The sequence below is a fragment of the Stegostoma tigrinum genome, chromosome 9, assembly GCF_030684315.1.
Source record: "Stegostoma tigrinum isolate sSteTig4 chromosome 9, sSteTig4.hap1, whole genome shotgun sequence".
NCBI lineage: Eukaryota > Metazoa > Chordata > Chondrichthyes > Orectolobiformes > Stegostomatidae > Stegostoma > Stegostoma tigrinum.
This window is the reverse complement of record NC_081362.1, coordinates 48360739-48384692: the sequence shown is the minus strand read 5'-3', so window position 1 is coordinate 48384692 and position 23954 is coordinate 48360739. Positions and strand designations below refer to the sequence as shown.

Here is a 23954-nt window from a genome sequence, read left to right as displayed (position 1 = left end):
CAAACTTTGATTTGGTCACTAAGCAGGTGCTACTTGACAGCACTGCCAATGTCACCATCGGCTAGTTTACTGGTGATGTCCTACAAACTCAGTGACCATGCTTCCAAATATTAACAAAGCAGTACATAAAAGCTGCAGAATTTAAATATGTTAAGAAATTTGTAGAAAACAATTATACTCATTAGAAGAGTTTGTCAGTGTTGAGGAAGAACTGCATGGAACACCTGCAATGTTGTTATTGTTAATTTAAATACATGATAAATTCAAAACTTAATGGCTCAGCAGTTGCAAAAAAGGTGCAAAAAGCCAACAAATTGGCAATGAAAATATCTTGAAGTGTCAAACATTTCTGGTCTTACATCCTCTGCCATCAACCTAGAAAAATCAGTGTTCCGTCCTTAATCTTGGAGTTGTTTCCACACATTGCTGGGTTTTCACAGAATTAATTCCCAATTGAATTAAAGAAAATTACATTGAGCAACCAGTTTAGAATTACACACAATGAATATCAGTTGCACAAACTAATTTTTCTTTGATACAGAAGGAATGGGATTTCTCAAATCAACCACGTTTAGAATGGCAACAACTTAGGGTAGAATCATAACTGTTTCCTGTGGGAAGGCATCCGGACCAAGGAGACAGTGCCTTAAAATGAGGACTTTGGCATTTGGGAGAGAAAATGCATATTTTTCATTTGCATGACAGCAAAAATCTGAAATACTCTTCATTCAAAAGGTAATGCAGTATTTTAAACAACTAAGCATCAAGAAAAAAGATGTGTTCTTTGTGAAACATGGTATCAAGGGATTATAAGTCAAGCCACTGGTACACATTCGATCATCATCTAACAGAATAGACTGGTGGGGCTATATGGTCTACCCTGAATTTATTTCTTGTTTTATTACTACTCTACTCAAGGTACTTAAACAATTAATTTTAAAATCATGAATGTAAGATCCTCAATCTCCTTATCATGCAATATCATCTTACATACATCTGTTTTCAATAGGATTATATTTTAGTGATCTATTTGTGTTTATAACAGAGGGATAGCAGACTGATCATTCATTAAACAACCCACCCAACTGCCTATGACTTTAAATCAAAGTCTATCAATTTGGTAAAAAGTGATTTCAATTCCTACTTCACTCATACAAAAAGTAAAAGCAACATGGATGGCAATGGCTTAAGATGGCAGCGCACCACCATCTTCTCAGGACCGATAAAGGATGGCACCAGGAATGGGGACACTAGCACGTTTCACGTTACTCCTGTATCCCTTATGAACTTGCTAAAGATACTCAGCCAATAAATAAATAATAAACATGAAAGCAACATGCAACTTCAAGTTGTTTAGAAAATGGGTCAACAGTCAGCAAGAATGGTCATTCTAATCTCCACAATGTTTGAAATACTAATGCATACTGTTAAAAATGCTTACATTATCTAATCTAATTGGCAACTGATTCACATTTGAAAAGTTCATTTTTGCAAAAATCAAATTAAAATGCACCCTCTTCTTACTCCAATTGTTGTGACTAATTATGTGTATTTCTGAGTCGATAACTTCTCCAAGCAGACAGACCACTTTGATTAAGAAAACACCAACTAGTACACCAGTGGAAACTGCTCCTTCCAAAAGGAATATACAAAATAATTTAGACATGACCACTGCTTTGTTAGTCTCCCCAGGATCTGCAATAATTTTAAGATTAATTTCCATGTTAGGATAAAATGGAACTGCATGGAAGCAGGCCCATGGCAAAAGGACTATATTTTTTTAGCCACTTTATACGTAGAACTATAACATTTAACTTATTTCTTTATTTTTCCATTTTGTACCTAAGATAGCACCAGGAATGGGAACACTAGCACTTCTCAGGTTACTCCTCTATCCCTTAAGTAAACGTGATAGAATTAAAACTGAGTTTACTATTTGCTTGCATATGTTGACATATGTCAATCTTAAACAGATTTTTAGAAAGGAGTTTTATAAACACGCTACCAATACAATTCAGAATTTATCTAATAATGGGCAGCACAGTGGCTCTGTAGTTAGCACTGCTGCCTCACATTACCAGTGACCCAGGTTCAATTCCACCCGTGGGCGACTGTGTGTGGAGTTTGCACATACTCTCCATGTCTGAATGGGTTTCCATTCCCAGTCCAAAGATGTGCAGGTTAGGTGGCCTGGCCACATTGCACATCCTTGGACATCATGGGCAATTCAGACTAGGTGGATTAGCCATAGGAAAAGCAGGGATAGTGGTGTGAGTTGGGTGGGATGCTATTTGGAGAGTCAGGGTGGAGCTATTGGGCCGAACGGCCTGTATGACCCTGTAGGGATTCTGTAGATTCTGACTGTAATGTACAAACTGTTATTATCATGATCCATAATCTCTAAAAACTTACCTGTCCATAAATTGAAGTACAAAGTCTTCAAATTCTGCTGTGGCTGAGCAAAGTTCCCTCTCTACCTAAAACAGAAGAAAAACAATGTCATTTGAGGCAAAAACATTCAAAGTCAAAAGCTTTTATATGCACAGTTCAAGCAGAATCACGTCAGAACAAAGCAGCCCACTCGATTGGCACCCCATCCAACACTCGCACTCTGCACTGCTGATGTACGTTAGCAGCAGTGTACATCATCTACAAGATGCACTGTTCCAACTCACTCACGCTCCTTCAACAGCACCTTCCAAACCCATGACTTCTGCCACCTGGAAGGACAAGGGCAGGTGGATGAAAACAGCACAACCTGTATGTTCTGCTCCAAGCCATATGCTATACAGATTTGAACATACAACATTACAGCGCAGAACAGGCCCTTCGGCCCTCAATGTTGCGCCGACCTGTGAACTAATCCAAGCACCTCTCCCTACACTATCCCATCATGATCCATATGCTTATCCAAGGACTGTTTAAATGCCCCTAATGTGGCTGAGTTAACTACATCGGCAGGCAGGGCATTCCACGCCCTCACCATTCTCTGCGTAAAGAACCTGCCTCTGACATCTGTCTTAAATCTATCATCCCTCAATTTGTAGCTATGCCCCCTTGTACAAGTTGAAGTCATCATCCTCAGAAAAAGACTCTGTCGACCCAATCTAATCCTCTGATCACCTTATACGTCTCTATTAAATCCCCTCTTAGCCTCCTTTTCTCCAATGAGAACAGACACAAGTCCCTCAGCCGTTCTCCACTGCGCCTACACTCCAGACCAGGCAACATCCTGGTAAATCTCCTCTGCACCTTTTCCAATGCTTCCTGTAATGGGGCAACCACGGCTGCACGCAACATTCCAAATGAGGCCACACTAGCGTTTTGTACAGTTGCAGCATGACATCACAGCTCCGGAACTCAATCCCTCTACCAATAAAACCTAACACACCGTAAACCTTCTTAACAGCACTATCAACCTGGGTGGCAACTTTCAGGGATCTATGTACATGGACACAAGACCCCTCTGCACATCTACACTACCAGGAATCTTTTCATTGACCCGGTATTCTGCCTTCCTATTATTCCTCCTAAAGTGAATCACCTCACATTTATCAGTATTAAACTCGATTTGCCACCTTTCAGCCCAATTCTGCAGTTTATCCAAGTCTCCCTGCAACCTGCAATATTCTTCCACACTGTCCACCACTCCAGTGACTTTAGTGTCATCTGCAAACTTACTAACCCATCCACTTAGGTCTGCGTCCAAGTCACTTATAAAAATGACAAACAGCAGTGGTCCCAAAACAGATCCTTGAGGCACACAATAGTAACAGGACTCCAGACTGAATATTTTCCATCAACCACCATTTGTTGCCTTCTTACGGAAAGCCAGTTTCTAATTCAAACTGCTAAATCTCCCTCAATCCCGTGCCTCTCTATTTTCTCCAATAGCCTACCATGTGGAACCTCAAAGGCTTTAGTGAAGTCCATGTACACCACGTCAACTGCTTGGTCAACATATATTGCTGTTTCTTCATTAAGTCAAAATCCTGGAACTTCCTCCTAATAACACTGTAGTTGTGATTAAAACCTCTTGACAATGGCTGGTCAAGACAGATCACCACTACAATCAAGGATAAATGGGAATGGGTAATTGTGCTGGTCTAGCCAGTGAAACACATATCCCACAAACTAATAAAAATTCAAGATTTTTGTCTCCGTCAATCTCATTTTCCTTCCATTTTCTTTTTTGAAAGGGTTGAATTCTTTTGCCAGGTGACAATTTCATAGGGCCAAGGAAGAGTTATCCCAGTCAAAATTTAATTCTGTAGTGGGGAATTTTACATTGCATTGGGATCCCACGCATTGAGATATGCGTGGAAAGTTCTTTACACAGAGGGTGGTGGGTGCCTGGAACGCATTGCCAGCGGAGGTGGTAGACGCAGACACGTTAGCATCTTTTACGATATGTTTGGACAGGTACATGGATGGGCAGGGAGCAAATGGACACAGACCCTTAGAAAATAGATGACAGGTTAGACAGAGGATCTTGATCAGCGCAGGCTTGGAGGGCCGAAGGGCCTATTCCTGTGCTGTAATTTTCTTCGTTCTTTGTTTGTTGTCCTACTCAAGCCCAGAACATAACCACTGAGGTTGACCATGCCGCACACCAACTTAGTCAGCAGACAGTTAAATGACCCATACAGGGCCCACCATCCCCAGTCATATGGTCAGTGGCACACTGCTTCCAGCAAGATTGCTGTGACTGCATTCAGTCCCCAGTGAAGATCACTGCAATTAACAACCTGTCATGTCAACTCAGCCAGGGAGGCATGGTGGTTCAGTGGGTTGGCACTGCTGCCTCACAGCGCCAGGGACCGGTTTCGATTCTACCCTTGCGCGATTGTGCAAACTCCACACAGACATTCTCCCTGTGTCTGCATGGGTGTCCTCCAGCTGCTCCAGTTTCTTCCCACAGTCCAAGATGTGCAGGTTAGGTGGATTGGCCATACTAAAATTGCCCATAGGGTCTGGGGTGTGTAAACTAGGTGCATTAAACATGGGAAATGTTGAGTTACAGGGAAAGGGTAATCAAAGTGTGGACTTGTTGGGCCGAATGGCCTGTTTACACACTGTAGGAGTTCTATGATTCTATGAGCCAGACACCAAGGCATGTTGGGGTGCAGCAGAAACTTTTCAGGTTCAGGCTAAACAAAACGCAAACAAGCAGCCCATGGGTATCTGGGCTACCCAAAGCCATCCACATACAAAAATGTGTAGCAGGGCTCAGGGTATTGCATCTTTAGCAATGTGTAATATTGGGTGCAATCAATTCACACCCAGGGAAATGCAAACGTTCAGCCCTTGTATGAAAGGCAGAAGACTGCTTATCTGTAAGAGGTATTATATCCAAGCTACTGTCAAGCAAACAAAATGAGCTGCCAAGCAGAGCTGGCTTAGAGTAATCAGTGCCTCAACGTTGAGAATATTGATTTGGCAGAGGGTGCTGCTGTTGGACCTCCTTTCTTGACACCAGATTTAGAAAATTTTGAGAAATGACCTCTGGTAGAATTCTGAGTGTCTGCTCTAAGTTGCCCAAGTCTCCAAACCAAAGCCAGAGCGTTGGAATAATTATTACCTCATAAGCCATAACTTTGGTTTCAGGTTCGATAACCTAAAAACAAGATGGGCACCTGGTGAACCTACAGCACAGGACCTGGGGAAGCTAAATAGCAAATGCAGCATTCAACAGCAAGGAGAATGGTTCCACATCCAGTTATGAATTGCAGTGGTCAATTAAATCAGTAGTTGAATGAGACAGTTCCATAAATATTGCCATCTCCTAGGATGGGGGAGCGCAACAGCTTAGCTCAAAAATCATGGTCAAATGAAGCATTTCCAAACATATTCAGTCGGTAGTGCTTTGCAAATGATTCATCCAGGCATTCTCTTAAAATCCCCAAACTACAGATACCAGTCGCCAGTTCATTCAGTTCACTCCACATGATAAGTAGTAGATGAATGCACTTGAAAACAGCAAAGGCTGTGGACCCTGTCAACAGTAATACTAAAGTTGTAGAACAGAATACATGCTCCAGAACAGGTAAGTTGTTTCAATACATCTACAAGATAAACATCTACCTGGAATACGATTTCTAGGTGCTAGTCTCTACAAGTTTAAGAGCTTTTTTTGGAGGGGGGGGCATTTTGGCACACTGCCCAACTATGACCTGCCAGGAAAAAATACAATCCATTTGGTTACCTCGACATTTGCCTATTCCCCATCGTCAGCAAAGTGATGGAAAATGTCAACGACAATGCTGTCAAATGACACTTAATAAGCTGCTCACCAATGTTCAACTGGATCCTGATCAGCACCAGATGCCATTTCTGGCTTGGTCCAAACAATGACAGATGAGCTAAATTCAAGAGTTGTGGCATCAAGCAATCCTAGCAAAATGGATTTCAGTGGGAAGAAGAATTCTCCATTGGTTAGTCATATGTAAAGTTTTTATTGTGGACTGAAATCAGGAAAGGAATGTTCTAAATCCAAGGATTTTTGGATGAATTGCTGCACATCAAAATAAGTTTCAATCACTTGCTTTTCAAAGTGGTATTTGGCTTGCTGCTTCATTCAAATAGTAGGAAGACCATTTCAAACATCCTGTCACCACAGGATGTGTACAAAAGATTTGTTGAGCAATAGTTTGCTAGTTGGTTTGTGAGCCAGTTGTAGATGACAGAGGCCCTCAGGCTGACAACCATCTGACTGGTTCATGAGTAGCTCAACAACTTGTGGGTATGCAAGATACTAACAGCCTGCAGAAAGCCGCAAAGACAAATAGTGCATTTCTCTCCAGTAAAATATCAAAGCATGAAGAAAGCCAGTTAATTTATTTTCCCTCACCAGTCAATGCAGGCTGTGGCCTTTAACTAGTAACTAATAGATATTGTGGCTAACATTGCAAATACCTGTCCATCCTGGAAAGAAGGAAAAAGAACATGGTGAAGAGGGGCTGAAGAACCCTAAGTCCTGGCAACAAAATTTTCACAGCAAACCCTGCAGACTGCAGCCATTAAAGTGCTTGTCCTGTTTTATTTCTCCCTCTCCACCAATACTTTGAGACATAACCTGGTATAAGCATGAATGTACAAAAACAAAGTTGCTGGAAAAGCTCAACAGATTTGGCAGCATCTGTGAAGGATAAAAAACAGAGCTCATGTTTTTCCGGTGACCCTTTCTCAGGACTCTTTTGATCCAGCATCTGCACTTTTGGTTTTTAGAAGCATAAATGTAGTTGCAGAACCATCTACTTGGTGAAAGACGCCCCTTCATAGGCTCAAACCTGGCTGGTCTTCCATGTTGAGTGGAATGCTACAAGTACTGGGAAATCATATTTGACTGATGCTATTTACAGGGATTCAAGTAACTTTGGAGAAAAGGTTAGCAAAGTTTTGCAGGTAATAAGAGACTACTTAAAATTTATTTGTTTTGTGCAATATGGGCATTGCTGGCTATCCAGCATTTGTAGCCCGTCTCTAGCTGCCCATGAGGAAGTAGTGGTAAACTTTTGAACCACAATGCCATTAGGGTGAGAATGCCAGGATTTTGGCACAGCAACAGTGAATTTTTTTTTAAGTCAGGGTGTGAGTGGCTTGGAGGGAACTTGAAGGTGGTGGTGTTCCCATATATCTGATGCTCTTGTCTTTCCAGATCGAAATCGTTGTAGGTTTGGAAGGTGCTGTGAGAGGATTGTTGGCGAATTTCTGCAGTGCATCTTGTAGATAGCACACACTGCTGCTACTGAGCATCGACGGTGGAGGGAATGGATGTTTGTGATTGTAGTGCCAGTCAAGTGGGCTACTTTGACGTGGATGGTGTCAAGCTCCGATTGTTGTTAGGGCGACACTCATCCAGGCAAGTAGGGAGCATTCCAGCATTCTCCGTACGTACAGCTGTAAATGTCACAGTGGCAGAAACTGTTGCCTTTTGGTGTGTTTCGGACGAAGAGGATGCAGTTTTAAAATTAGATCATAGATTAGGTGTTATCAAGTGTTTGCGACTTGTTTTAAGAATAAGATTAGTTATAACAAATGGATGATTTTTAGATAAATTCTAGTGACAGTCTCTTTTATTCTGGGTAGAACAGAAGAGAAGTAATTAGCTATTTGGTGACTGATTCAGCACATTAATACAAATTGTGCAACCAGCGCAGTTGTAGGGCTTGATCATCAGTGCATTCCACTACTGGTTTTCCACATTGTCCAGGACTACATGCTGAGGGATGCAATAAAGCTCCTTCAAAGTCTTATCACAAGATGTGGATATTGCTGGCCAGGCCAGTGTTTATTGTCTGTCCCTAAATGTCCCTCACGAAGTAGTGGTGAGACCTATTTTTACTCATTCAGGTTATGCGGTCTTCACTGGCTAGGCCTAACTGTCTTACAGAAGGTGATTAGTTGCTTTCTTGAACAACTTCATTTCATTTGGTGTAGATACACTCACAATGCTATCAGTTCAAGATTTTGACCGAGCATGGAACAAATGCCAGAAAAGCGAAAAAGGTATGGGTCACTGTTGAAAAACTTTCTGCCACAGTACACCAAAGGGCTATAAACTGTAGAACTCCTCTTGCTGCAAGTCCAACAAGAAAATGTTAACATCAATAGTGCTGAAATTGTACCGAGGTTCTTCAGTGCGACACATGTTGAAGCAAGAAGTTTACTTCTGCTGCACTGCCATTTACAATTGGAAATGTTTTCCTCCAGCTGATATGGAATGTATACTGGAAACATTCAAGTTATTACAGTCTATGACCTCACTAATTTTCCTGCTGCTGTATATATCTCAGAGGTCCATGTACGGCAGCAACTACTAGAAATGCAAGTCAATACATCTACGTGCTGAATACAATGTGTTTTTGGGAAAACCAAAATTACAGCACACAAGTCAGAAGTAGTAAAAATAATTTTCCCTTTCCCGTACAAGTAGAGTTCCAACAAAAGATTCACCAAGATCCATAACAAGGCAATTTGCTTCTGAAGAAGGGTAACTAGACCTGAAACAGTGACTTTGTTTTCTGTTCCGGAGATGTTGATGTTTTCCAGCAACATTTGTTTCTAAACACAATCTGCTTGATTAGCACCCCACTAACCATCTTAAACATTCATTCTCGCCACCACTGGTAGCAGCAACATTCAACTCGGACAAGATGTACAGCAGCAACTTGCCTAGTCTCTTTTCAGAAAACATTTCAAAACTACAGTCCCAAATAGCTAGAAGGACAAGATAGCAGTTGGATGGCAAGAGACAAACAACACATGAATGGGCAACAGTAGCTATTTCTTCCAAATATCAGTGCAAACAGGATGGTCGTGTTACGTGCTGCAACGTGGTGCAGCACAGTGACTCAGTGTTTAGCACTGCAGCCCCAAAGCACCAGGGACCCAGGTTTGATCCCAACCTCTGGTGACTGTCTGTGTGGAGTTTGCACATTCTCCCCGTGTCTGTGTGGGTTTCCTCCCACAGTCCAAAGATGTGTAGGCTCGGTGGATTGGCCGTGCTAAATTGCCTGTAGTGTTCAGGGGTGTGTGGGTTATAGGGAGAAATGGGTCTGGGTGGAATGGTCCACGGGGGGGTGTGGACTTGTTGGGCCAAAGGGCCTGTTTCCACACTGTAGGGAATCTAATCTAAACATTCTATAAAACTGTACAAAGCTTAAGTGTTACATTTTCAGTCATTTCACCAGCCTTCCTCAAATGTTAACATATTTGTAAGGAAATTAACATTGAGACTTTTAAATGAAATTACCTCTGAAAGATCATTTCTCTCTTGCAAAACTGATGAACAGTCCACCAAAGGCACCAGAGTAGAAAACGTAGCTATAAACTGGAATGTGATCTACATTGAAATGGAAACAAAATATTTAAATACACAAGTTTACCAACAATTAATTTAACCCAGAACTATCCCTTTATCAATACATTTACATCACATTATTTTTCAGGACAACAGTAAGACATCGAGGTATTTGCAGTGTCCACAATCCGCAGTCCTAGAGTTTGTGGGGTATTATTTTTCTAGCAATTTAGAAAACACAGTTGGGCAAATATAATATGCACTAGAACCTACATATAAGATAACAATCTTCCTCAACTATATTGGGACATGTACCTCAACACTTACTTCACTTCTAAATCGAGAGTTTAATCAAACCCAAAACAGTTTACAGCTTACTTTCATAAATTTGTTAACAACTTATATTTATGCAGCATACTGAACATAAAACATCAAGAATTGTCATAAAGGCATTATGAAACAAAATACGGCACCGAGTCATACAGGATGATATTAGGGTAGACAACAAAAGGCATTCACAAAGAGGCAGATTTTACAGAGTGTCTTAAAAGTAGAGAGGTGGTGAGGTTTAAGGTGGTTTGGGCAACTGAAGGTACATCAAAAGTGAAAGCATTAAATCCGGGATTCTCCTCGGAACAGAATTAGAGCAGCAGAGTTGTCTTGGGCGTTTTATAGCTGGAGCAGATAACAAGAGATAAAGGAGGGATAGGCTATGGAAGGATCTGAAAACATGGACAAGAATTTTAAAATACAGGCGTTGTTCAACTGGGAGCCAGTGTTAAGTCTACAAGAACAGGTGTGATGAATGAATGACATATCATTGACAAAAAAGCAATTGAGAATATTTGATTTAATTCCTCAAATGTCTAATCACATGTCTAAGAATATACTAATTTACCATGCACTTGCTGAAATCATTTGGGTCCACTCCGGGTAGGGCTCTCATTAATAGAGGTAGCATGTGCGTTGGGCCTTCAGGGAACCACTTTCCTCCAGAAACCAGACTGCGAGCAACTCCTATTACGCAGCTTAGGGTTGCTGTGAGTTGGTGGGGTTCTGTTAAAGTTTGCAATGCAGGGTATGTTCTAAGATTAAACCAAAAACAGTGAGGTTATATTCAAAAGATGGCCCTCAAAAGAAATGTTAAACAAAAAGAATATACAATATACAAAAGAAATTACGGAATTCATCTATCACAAGAAGAAATTGAATCATTCCAATTTATATTTTCTGCCTCGTTTTTCATTAATCTTTAGGAGTCACCCATTTTTCAGGAAAATGAGGGTGCCCAATGCCCTGTAGGCCTCCATCAAATGATCTGCAAGTAGCTAATGTTATTGTCTAAAGGCAGTGTTTAAAGTGTCCATCTCATTTTAGGTATTTTCCTCTAACAGTGGCAGTCATTTCCAAGACAAAAAGGACCTCATACTTTCTGTGCAAAGAATGTCAAATGATGCAATAAACACCCTCCCAATCTTAGTGATAATCTTTCTTTTCTTGGTGTATCACACTGTACACCTTTCCACTGTTTTTGGAATGCATCCCAGAGAACTAAATGGCAAAACAAGGCCCGAAACAAATTGCTAGGTGCTTTTTTCAATGTGTGAACATACAGTAACAATTAGGACCAGATCCTCTCTTTAGTTAAACACTGTAATTTACACATATCCACTTAGAGGGCTGTTGTGGTTCAGGGCCAGTATTTTGTTACCTCTGAATTAGGAGGCTTGCGTTCAAGTTCCAACTGCAAAGGTGTCTAATAACATCTCTGAACAAGTTGGTTAGAAAGTATCTACAAATACGCTCTTGCATTTTGACTTGTACTTTATAGAAATTTCTCCTGCAGCTTTTTACTTTTAGAAATCTTGACCACCAGTTAAAGTTGGTCAATTTTTACCACCGTGTTCACAAATAGGCCGAACAAACGCAAGAACATTTGGAATTAATGTCCTTGTAATAAAACAGCTATGAACAGGTCATTATGGAGAAAAGTCAATCTCAAAAAAGCTCAATGTTTCAGTGATAATGGGAACTGCAGATGCTGGAGAATCCAAGATAACAAAGTGTGGAGCTGGATGAACACAGCAGGCCAAGCAGCACTTTTGGAGCCCAAAAGGCTGACGTTTCGGCCTAGACCCTTCATCACAAAAGCTTTTCTGATGAAGGGTGTAGGCCCTAAACGTCAGCTTGTGCGCTCCTACGGTGCTGCTTGGCCTGCTGTGTTCATCCACCTCCACATTCTTATCTCACTGCTCAATGTTTTCAGTCTTTGGAGGGGAATAAAATCCATATTTAGACTATAAATATTTTCAAACCTATTTCAGTGCACTTTCAACAATTAATTTCACATCATTGAATCATAGAATGCTTACAGCACTAAAAGAAGAAGATAACCTACATATGAACAAAAGGGGGAGAAAATAAAGTTTGAGGGTAAACTTGCTTTCCATCTTGGTGTTACTTGCAAGACTTTCTTCAAATATATGAAAAGAGAGAGAGAGAAACTGATGTGAAAACAGGCCCCAAGAGGAAGCAGCTGAGAAAAATAATATTTGGGAACCAGGAAATGGCAGGGAAGTTGACGAAACACTTCAGTCCTCACACTAAAAGACAATAATAACATCCCAAGGAATACTACATAACCAAGAGACAAAAGCAGGACAGGAAATAAATACAATAGTTATCACAAGAGAAAAAAGAACTAGGGAAGCTAATGGGCTCAATACCGATAAGTCTCCTGGACCCAGCAGGACGCATCATAGGATATTAAAAGTACAACTACACAGATAGAAGCAGCACTGATATTAATCTTCAAGAATCCTTAGATTCTGGAAAAGTCCCACAGAATTGCGAAACTGCCATTGTAATTCCATTATTTATAAGGGGAAAGAAACCAAAAGCATGTGTCAATCAGCTTAACATCTGTTATTGGGTAAATGAGAGTCTATTAGAAAGGGCATAACAGCAGACATTTAAAACTTTAAAAACTGGTTTTAAAAATAACGTGATCAAGCAAAGGCAGCATAGCTTTGTAAAGGGTAAACCTAATTTAAGACTTACTTTTCAAGTACAGGTGGGATGACCAGCTCTGGGCGCAACAAAGCCAAATTTTGAAGGGCCTGAGCAGCCTCCAGACTTCCCGTCTTACTGAACATAGCAAGCAGCACAGGTTGTTTGATGCTTTCCACGAAGTTAGTAATGTCCTGCTCTGTCAGTTTGTAACTGTCTGGTATAATATTTAGCCAACTTTCTTTTTTGTACCGTTCTCTGTGCAATCTTCTCACAACGCTAGCAGGCAAGCGTTGTAATAATTTCATCAGTTTCATCTGTTCAAAAATAAATCAATTCTTGATCTATTAATTGAGGGGAACGAAAAAGGAATTTAAGCAGATCATGACGAATTATGATAAAATACTTTTAAATAAGTGATATATACACTAGCTAAACAAATACAAAAGAAAAACTTACCCCCTCTTATGATTTTCTACTTCAAGGACCCTAATTCCCCTCTCCTGTGCCCTCAATCACATCTCCTGCACTTCCCACACTTCTACCATCAAACCCCCTCCCCACAACAAGGACGCAGTCCCCCTGGTCCTCATATACCACCCCACCAATTTCCAATCCAATGCATCATCCTCCGCCATTTTCACCATCTGCAATTGGAAGCCCACCAAAGAGATACTTCCTTCACCACCACTACCTGCTTTCTGTAGGGTCCACTCCACACTCACCAACAACCTTTCCACCAGACCTGGCACCTTTCCCTGCAACTGCAGGAAGTGTTACGGTTGCCCTTACACCTCCCCTCTCATCTCCGTTCAAGGCCACAACCATTCTAAATCCAACAGTGATTCACCTGTATGTCTTCTAATCTGGCCTTCTGCATCTGTTGCTCCCAATGTGGTCTCCTCTACATCGGACAGGCCAAGCGTAGACTGTGTGACAGATGCAGAGCATCTGCGCTCTGCATGCTCGAATCAATATCACCTTCCAGCTACTAGCCATTTTAACTTCCCCTCCAACTCCCTTGGTAACATGTCCATCTTGTACCTACTCCACTGTCACAATGAGGTGAGGCCACACTTAAATTAGAGGAATACCATGGTAGATTCTGCCTCGGGAGCTTATAGCCCAATGGCCACAACATAGAATTTACCAGCTTCAAAATCTCCCCACACCCAGTCTTATCCCACATCCAGCCTTATCCCACATCCAGCCCTCTTGCTCATCTCCACCTCCATGACCCAACACAACCTGTCCATCTTCCTTCTCACCCATCTGCCCCATCCTTCTCATTGGTCAATCTCTATAACCCCCTACCTGCATCCACCAAACAATATCCCATCTACTTTCCCACAACCTCAACCGCCTCCCTCGATTTATTTCTGAGCTCCCTTCCCCCTTCCCAATCTTGAAGAAGGATCCCGATCTGAAACATTGACCTTCCTGCTCCACATTTTATGGACAAATACAACTCTTGATAAGTTACCTCAGAATACAATGCGGCCTTGATTAGATGGGCAAATGGGCTGATGAGTGGCAGGTGGAGTTTAATTTAGACAAATATGAGGTGCTGTATTTTGGTACAGCAAATCAGAGCAAGACTTATACACTTAATGACAATGTTCTGTGAAGTGTTGCCAAACAAAGATGTTGGAGTGCAGGTTCATTGTTCCTTGAAAGTTGTGTCGCAAGTAGTCGGGGTAGTGAGAAGTTATTTGGTATGCTTGCCTTTTATTGGTCAGTGCATAGAGTGTAGGAGTTGAGAAGTCATTGTGGCTGTACAGGACACCAGTTAGGCGACTTTTGGAATACTACATTCAAGTCTGGTCTCCCCACTATAAGAAAGGCATTGTGAAATTTGTAAGGGTTCAGAACAGATTTACAATGATGTTCCAGGGTTGGCTGTCTTAAGCTACAGGGAGAGTGTAAATTCGCTGGAGTTATTTTCCATAGCATCAGAGGCTATGGGGTGACCTTCTAGAAGTTTACAGAATCACAAGGGGCATTAGGGCGAATAGTCAGTGTTTTCCCCAGGGTACGGAAGTCCAAACTAGACGGCATAGAATTAAGGTCCATGGGGAAAGATGCAAAAAGGACCTAAGGGGTAACTTCTTCCATGCACAGGGTGGCGTGTGTATGGAATGAGCTGCCAGAGGAGGTGGAGGAGGCTGGTACAATTACATTTAAAAGGCATCTGGATGGGTACCTGAAGAGGAAGGGTTTACAGGGATGTGGGCCAAATGCTAGCATATATGAGACTAGATTAATTTAGGGTATCTGGTCAGTGCAGAGAAGTTGCACTGAAGAGTCCATTTCTCTGCTGTACAGCTCTATTACGCTATGGCCCCAACTTAATTGCAAGACAACTGGGAATATAAATATATTAAGTATGAAAGTGATATAAAGGAGAAGAGAGGAGAGTAAAATATAAGCGACAGCTCCACACTTGCACCAATACAAGCATCACAAATGATTACCTCTGTATTTAAAATGTAATTTCATTATCCTGGTATAAAAGCTAAATAACTGACAAATTTATTACATATAATTTTCTGCTTGGAATTTAACTTAACAAAAAAGCATGTAGAACAGCATGTCAAATATGTGGAAGAGAAGAAAAGTTCAGTCTTCAAGAATGTTAATACAGCAGTAGTAGCGAAATACAGGTGCCCTAAAAGCATCTAAATGTCAGTTTTCAAACTGTATTATGGAAAACGCATTATCAGTTAGGCATTAAAAAAGTGTATAGAACAAAATTTAAGTAACAAATTAAAAATAAACAATCAACTTGAGAAACGATATAAAATTTCCATACGTAATCTCCAAGATCCCAACTACATACATTGGAATCGAGAGAGAGTACGGAAAAAAGAAACAAAACAATATAAGCAGCTAATTGGAAGAAAATAAGCCTTCTGCAATAATAGTCTTTTCGTTTTGAAAATGCTAATTTTCACATTTGATTAATTGTGTCACAATTTTACAACAGGTAGAGAAGTTTAGCATTAAGTGATGAACAAAAACTGCACTATTTATCTAGAGAAGGGAGAAAACTAGGAGTATGACAAACTCCTGCTTAGGTAAAGAATGTTCATCTCTATTTAAAGTAATAAAACATAAGAAATAACATCAAGTTACTGTGAAAAATATTAGACAAACTCTCTGCTATACTCCAGATACTCCTGAAATCTGTACCATTCCTATACAGGATATCCAGTTATGGTGCACTGACATGTAGGCTACGAAAATCTGCAAAACCTACTGCACGAAAAGAACCGATTAGGTATAGTCAGCAGGGTTTTGTACGAGGGAAACACTGTCTCACAAACTTGATTGAGTTTTTTGAGGAAGTGGATTTCAGTAAAGCCTTTGACAAGTTTCTACTCGGTAGACAGATAAGTCAAGTTAGATCTCTTGGGATTCAGAATGAACTTGCCAGCTGGACACAAAATTGACTTGTTGGTAGAGGCCAAAGGACAAATCCTCCAAAGACATCCTTCAACACTTCCACCTGCCATCCGAGCCCACCACCAATAACGTTTGTCCCTTCCCACCCTAATGTGCCTTCCGGAAGGACCACGCTCTCAGTGACTCCCTTGTCCGCTCCTCACTCCCCTCCAGCCCCACCATACCTGGCACTTCTCCCTGCAACCGATGCAAGTGCTACACCTGCCCTTATACCTCCCCCGTCACCCCCATCCCAGGCCTCAAGACGACTTTCCATACCAAGATGTTCACCTGCACATCTGCCAGTGTCGTATACTGCATCCGCTGTTCCCATTGTGGACTCCTCTACATCAGGGAAACCAAGCGGAGGCTTGAGGATCGCTTTGCAGAACACCTACACTCAGTTCGCACTAAACAACTACGCCTCCCAGTCGCAAACCATTTCAACTCACCCTTCAATTCCGCAGACGTGTCCATCTTGGGCCTCCTGCAGTGCCACAACGATGCTACCCGAAGGTTGCAGCAACAGCAACTCATTCAGCTTGGGAACCCTGCAGCCCAATGGTATCAATGTGGACTTCACAAGTTTCAAAATCTTCCCTCCCCCACCACATCCCAAAACCAGCCTAGCTGGTCCCCATCTCCCTAACCTGCCCTTCCTCCCACCTATCCCCTCCTCCCACCTCAAGCCCACCCCACTCCCATCTCCTACCTACTAACCTCATCTTGCCCCCTTGACCTGTCCATCCTTGCTGGACTGACCTATCTCCTCCTTACCTCCCCACCTACACTCAACTTTACTGGCTCCATCCCCGCTCTTTGACCTGTGTTTCCTCTCCAGCTATCTTCTCCTCTATCCATCTTCTCTCCACCTCCCCCTCTCTCCCTATTTATTTCAGAACCACCTTCCCCTCCCCCATTTCTGAAGGAGGGTCTAGGCACGAAACATCAGCCTTCCTGGTCCTCTGATGCTTCTTGGCCTGCTGTGCTCATCCAGCTCTACACTTTGTTATCTGCAATGAAGAAGGGTTGTTTTTCAGACTGGAGCTTATGCCCAACAGGCGTTCCACAGGCATTATTAGCAGGTCCACTTTTGTTTGTCACCTATAGAAATGACTTGGGTGATAAAATAGGAGGCATGGTTAGTAGATTTGAAGGTGACACCAAAATTGATAGAATAGTGAACAGTGAAGAAGGTGATCTAAGATGACAGAGATCTTGATGTCAATGCGCTGAGGGGTAGCAGATGGAGGTTACCGTGGATAAATGAGAGATGTTATATTTTGGTAAAACAATCAAAGACATTATATAATTAATGTCAGGGCCCTCGATAGTGTTCTAGAACAGAGGGGCCTAGCGGTTCAGATGTATCATTCTTTAAAATTTTCATCACTGGTAGACAGGGCGCTTACGAAAGTGTTTAGCACTCTTGCCTTCATTGCTCAGGCATTTGTGTATGGGAATTGGGACATGACATTGCAGTTGTATAGGACACAGGTGAGGCTTCTTCTGGGGTAATGTGTGCAGTTCTGGTTGCCCTGTTATAGGAAGGATATTATTAAACTAGGGTTCAGGAAAGATTTACCATGATGTTACCAAGAATGGAAGGTTGGACAGGCTAGGGCTTTTTGCAGTGGAGTGGAAGAGATTGACAGTTTACCATATCAAGACCTATATAATCATGAAGGGCACAGATAAGGTGAATGGCAAAGGTCTTTTTGGTTAGGGTGGAGAGTTCAAAACTGGAGGATTCTTTCTTAAAAAAGAGAGAGTGGTTTCCATGTGGAATGAAATGCCAGAGGAAGTGGTGGTTGCAGGTACAGTTACAATGTTTACAGATAAGTATATGAATAGGAAAAGTTTGGAGGGTATGGCCCAGACACAGGCAAGTGAGGCTAGTTTAGTTTGGCAACATGGTCAGCACGGACTTGAACCAAAGGGTCCGTTTCCATGCTGTACGACTAGGCCTCAATTATTTCTTGGCAACAGGCTGCTTACTTGTTATGCATACCGTTGAATTTAGTTTCTGAACAAAATGTGGTGCAGTGGTAATGTTCCTACCTCTGGTTCAGAAGGCCCAAATTCAAGACAACCTACTCCAGAGTTGTATCATAGCAAGTCTGAACAAGTTGCTTACAACAGAAATCTGCCTCTTCTACAAGATACAGGTACTTAAAAATACAAAAATGTTCACTCAATACAGAAACAACTTGGACTGTGGCATATAACAAGCAGACTAGATTGGCCAACCATAATATAGAACAGCTGTATTCAGTTCCATTGCAGTCAATAGAATTAAATATCTGGCGCTGCATACAACATGGCCAACTAAGTATTACTTGTTTCGCAACACTGCCGGATAAAAGTTTTTCTACCCCACAGTGTCATTATTTCTGCTACTCTCTGAATTAAGTATTGAGTTACGATTAGGCAACCTATCTCAATGATGTTTCAAACTACTGACAGAAAATTGTACAAAAGTCCGATTAACTATGGGAGACTTGGTCAGGGTTCAGTTTTTGGACATACTACAGCAGGTCCATTGAGGCATGCATCAAGTATAGTTTGAATATTTAATATATACCAGTGGTATAGGTAGCCAAGAACATCCACTGAAATAAGTGAACAACTGAACCGATACCATTCTGTTTCTCACGGTTGCATTATCAGTCATAACAAGAATTAGAAGTACCTACCAACCATCTCCCATTATTAGAAGGATGATAGAATGATGCAATGCTGTTAAAAAATCCACTTAAATGCTTCTGTGCTAATTTACTGGGACCACCCTATCAAATTAAAAGATTTGGAAATTGTTATTCAAGTTGCATTTCGAAGTGAAATCTAATTACATAACAGGTTTTACGCTCAAATTCAAATTGGAAGTCATTTTCAGACAAAAACATTTTGCACAATATTAGAACAGTACTTCCTCCAGTCTTCAAATGTGCCTTAAGTCTAATGAGCAAATTTACAATTGAAAATCATCTACAATTTTAACCATATAACAGATGGCAAGAGTGTTAAGATAGTTACACATCAATGGAAATTGAGATTCCCAATTAATTTTCACTATGTGGAATTCACGAAACAAAAATCAATGGAGAATTGTTGCTGGAAAAGTGAGTAAAATGGAGCAGAACAGTTTAACAGAGATAGCTCTGAATAATTAACACATCCTTCGCTACATTCACAAACAAAATTCGACATAAATGGTACTACCACAACAAATCTGATTGGACAAGTATAATGAGAAATTGAATAAAATTGGTATACAAGATGCTGCTTCACCACAAAAGTAATTCAAACAAAATACTTAAAACGTAAAGAATTTGCTATGAATTGCAATAAACCCATAATCAAATACTGACCAGCATCGAAGTGATCCAAACCACCACATGGCCAATTTCATAAGCACTTGACAAATATTTGGAAATTAAAATTTGGCTGCTCCCTACTGGCAGATTTAAGCTTCTCAAAAATCTGGTAAAAATCTGGAATATATAAAGTAATCACTGAACAATTATATATTCAACACAACTTGGTTAATTTATTTGAAAGACAATTATAAACACACAAATGGAATTCAAATTATAACAGCATCTTTTCATCTAATAGATATTCACTGAAAATAAACTAAAATAAATAAACGAACACCATTGATTAAATAAGTTTTGACAATTACAATATTCAATCATTCATACTATCAAGGTACAAAAAAATCTAGTTAATATTACTGAAAGTAGCAAAGCAATTTACCTTTGGAATGTATTCATCCCAATCTATGTACCCAATGTTATCCATAGCCAAACGTGCAAACAGGTTTACCAGATTCTATCAGCAGAAAACAAATCAAGTTCCAATGCATTAATTTATGACAAGTAAATAGTAATTCAGAAAATCTTCCTTAAAATAGTTGAAATTTGCTACATTATCAGAAAGCACGTGATGACAACTATTTTCAAAAATTCATTCAGGGGATGGAGTATTTGCTGGCTGGGCCAGCATTTATTGCCCATCTACAACTTCCTTCAACAAGGTAAAAGCAAGCTGCTTCTTAGAGCCATTGCAGTCCATTTGGCATGCACGTAGTCTCACAGTGCAGTGTCAGATCAACATTTCACTGTTAGACATGCCTGATGCCACTCATGGCGTGTCCTCTTGCACTCTTCAGTGAACCACGGGCCACACCCAATCCTGAAGAACAGTCACTGGATCTGAAACATTAGCTCTGCTTTCTCTCCACAGAAGCTGCCAGACCTGCTGTTTTTGAGCCCCTGGCTTAATGGCAATTGTAGAACTGGGATTAGGCAATGAGGTTACAGATTGTGTGTGGAATACAATTTCACGGCAACTCCTAGCCCATTGTCTCATGGCTATCCAAACGAGTTTGCTTCGTGTTCAAAGTCTATCCCATTTAGCATGATGGTAGCGCCACATAACAATGGAGGGTATTAACAATGGAGTGTATTCACAATGGAGGCTATTCATACAGGTGGTACTGATACTGTTATAGACAGATGCATCTGCAGTTGGTAGATTGGGGAGGATGAGGTCAACTATATTTTTCCCTTGGAAGTTCTTTCAGCAATTGCCACAGAACAAATGTAGCAACTTTACATTTAGGACTATCGTGGTCGGTTGTGGTGCTGCTCGGTCATTCTTGATCATGGACACTAAAGGGCCCACCCAGAGCATATTTTACACTCTTGTCACCCTCAGTACTTCCTCCAAGTGGTGTTCAACATGGAGCTGTACTGAATCAGCATCTGAGGTTGGGACAGCTGCTGGTGGCAACAGAGGTTTTCTTGCACACGTTTGATCTGATGACACCACACTTCATGAAGCCCGAAATCAGCTGAGGATTCCAAGGGTAATTCCCTCTTAATATGGTACCACATTGCCACCATCTCTCCTGGTTCTGTCCTCCCAACGTGCATTTTAGACAGCAGTGTCTGGGAAATTGTTTGCAAATTATGGCTCGGTATGATGACGTCAGGCTGTTACTTGACTGTCAGAGACAGCTCTCCCAATTGTAACATTAGTCATTAAATGTTTGTAAAGAGGACTTTGCAGAGTCAACACAGTTGAATGTGCAATTCTCATTTCCAGTGCCTATGTCAATGTTAGGTGGTATTTCTGGTTTCATTTTTTTTTTAAATGGGATAATTTAGCAGTTTGATACAGGCAAGTAGCTTACTAGGCCATTTCAGAGGGCAATTAAGAGTATACCACATTCCTGTGGGTCTGGAGTCACAGGGGCCAGGCCATATAAGGACAATGGTTTCATGCATATAAATTAAAAAACATATCCAGATCTTTAAAATTAAAATTCCACATCTGCATTAGTGAATTTGAACACAGGTAAACAGTGTCTCTGGATTACCAATCCAGCCTTAACATCACCAGCCATCACCTTGCCAGTATATCACAAATCATATTTGCGCACTATTAGATAATATAAGCAAATAAAAAAAAATTCAACTCAAAATAACTACAGATTTTTAGAACTATCAATGCTTTCATCAATTTATCGGACGATGCCAAAAACATTGACTGCCTCTAACGAGATTCTCCACAAAATGGTTTCATGATCTTAAATTCTTCTGTAACAATTCAAGCCTTTCATTTGCAAAGGTCCAAACAAAAAGATGCTGGTGATTTTGCATACTTTTGTGTTGCAACACTGGAGGTTTTTCGCGTGTGTGTGTGTGTGTGTGTGTGTGTGTGTGTGTGTGTGTGTGTGTGTGTGTGTGTGTGTGTGTGTGTGTGTGTGTGTGTGCGCGCGCGCGCGCCATGGAGCGATTCGAACAATTGAGGATTTTACCGTTTGAACCCTTGGTTAAGCCAGGAATAAGCCAATAGAATCCATTTACATCGTGGTGCTAGGGCAGGATACAAAGTTTTACACAAACAGGCACCATCCAGAAAAGATCTGGCATAGTCAAGGTCTAGAAGTGACTTTTCTTATTAGCTTGTGGGATTAGGCAGAGGTGGATGGAGGTGAAAGAAAGCAGTCTGTGATGCAAGGGTGCAAGATTAACAATAAAAAAAACTGGAAATATTCAACCTCAGCAGAGAAAGAAGCAGAGTTAACATTTTTTGGATAATGATTATTTTTAACTATTTCTCCGAAATTTAGGCTTGTGTATAGTCAGCTAATCATCAACAGTAGACATGTTCAAAGAATTCTCATTATTAGTCAGGTGAACATAGCTCAGTTGGGAACTTCCCACCCCAGTCCAAATAAAGCATTAAAGCTCCACTTCAGAAGCACAAAAAATAACGCCAAGATTACAGCCCAATACTGAGGGAAGGCTCAGTTGCCCGAGGTATGATCTTTTAAGCAAGATACTAAACTGAAGCCCATCTCCTTCCTGAGCTGGATAACCAAGATCCAATGGCTTAATTCTGCAAGAGAGGGGGATGTTTATTCCCAGTGTCCTGGTCAAAGCCTGTTCCTCAAATCAACATCACTGACGTAGTTTCTGGTCAGTGTCACATTTCTGTGTTAAAGTTAGCTTTGTGGAAACTGCAATATGTTACAAAACAGACTGTAGAATTAAAGTCCTTCATTGACTGTACAGGACTATGCAGTTGTGAAAGGAATATAAACAAGGCTTCATTTGAAAAAAAGTTCATGGAATGATTGGCTTACCCCTTCCCACTGAGGGAGATTTTGAACAGTGATGTAAAGGTGTATGAATTCATCAAACCACAGCCTGCATGAAATAAACAAATTCAAAGTACATTAATGAAAACAGATCAGCAATTGTAACATCAATAAACTAAATCACAGCATTTTTTGAGTAATTACATGCAGTCTCCTACTTATTTGCACTCAATGAGTTAATCTCCTGAATTTAATCACATGGGATATAAAGAGCAAGCGCAGTCATCAAGTGACAAGAGGTCTGAGGGCAAGAAATACTTTAAAGACAACTGAAGTAACTAAGCACATATTTTAAAGCTATATTCTGTACTTCCATAGTAAGCTGTTTTCATTTTCATAATGCAAACTGTTTAAATAAAACTGGAAAAATGCAAGTTCACACTTCTGTAGTGAAACATGACTGTGGCTCCACCAAGAGGATGCCAGCTCCAGAATGTTAAGTAAACAGTTTTTATTGCAAACAGCAGAAATAGCTGACAAATGTGCAGTAAATGAATTTTTAAATCTATTAAATCAATTTTCCATTGAGTTGCTAGCAAATTGAAGGATGTGAAGATATACCCTTGAATGATTACTTTTCTCATTCCGTCTCCCTTTCTATGTTTCTCTCTGCTTCAAGCATCAACTCCTTTGCAGGATTTTGCTTTGTAGCACTGAGTCTCATCAGTCCTAGATCACTTGAAATTAATCTTTGTTACTTCATTCTAGGCTCTACTACTGGAAATATTTTGTTTCTATCATCAAGTTTCATCCCAAAATAATGTTACATACTTTCCATCAAATCATTTCACATTAGGGCAGATGACAATGATTCTATTAATCTCTAGGGTCTGAAACCATGGAAGATGCTGTTTTTAACAGTTGTCAATTATCTCAGATATTATGTACATTCTCCCAAAGTTACTGTAAATTTGTGTACAGTCAACTTATGAAGCCTCGAAAACCCTACCAAAATGGAGGCTGACTTACACTTAGAATATAGCAGTGAATCACCAGATGATTGTGGATGGTTACGATTGTTCAGAT

General features: G+C 40.7%; 1 protein-coding gene across 3 annotated transcripts in view; it reads right to left on the bottom strand.

Annotated features, from left to right (window-relative positions):
- The window catches only part of LOC125454746 (proteasome activator complex subunit 4), a 157584-nt gene that overhangs the window by 92026 nt on the left and 41604 nt on the right, over nucleotides 1–23954 (bottom strand). For 2 of the 3 annotated variants that reach the window (XM_048535892.2, XM_048535893.2), the window contains 8 exons: nucleotides 22914–22977; nucleotides 20015–20089; nucleotides 19627–19749; nucleotides 18952–19044; nucleotides 12863–13128; nucleotides 10701–10887; nucleotides 9755–9844; nucleotides 2413–2477 (listed from right to left, as the gene is read on the bottom strand). In XM_048535892.2, the coding sequence (XP_048391849.1) occupies nucleotides 2413–2477; nucleotides 9755–9844; nucleotides 10701–10887; nucleotides 12863–13128; nucleotides 18952–19044; nucleotides 19627–19749; nucleotides 20015–20089; nucleotides 22914–22977 (963 nt within the window). The remainder of the gene's footprint in view (nucleotides 1–2412; nucleotides 2478–9754; nucleotides 9845–10700; nucleotides 10888–12862; nucleotides 13129–18951; nucleotides 19045–19626; nucleotides 19750–20014; nucleotides 20090–22913; nucleotides 22978–23954) is intronic. The other variant, XM_048535895.2, reaches the window with a different exon arrangement.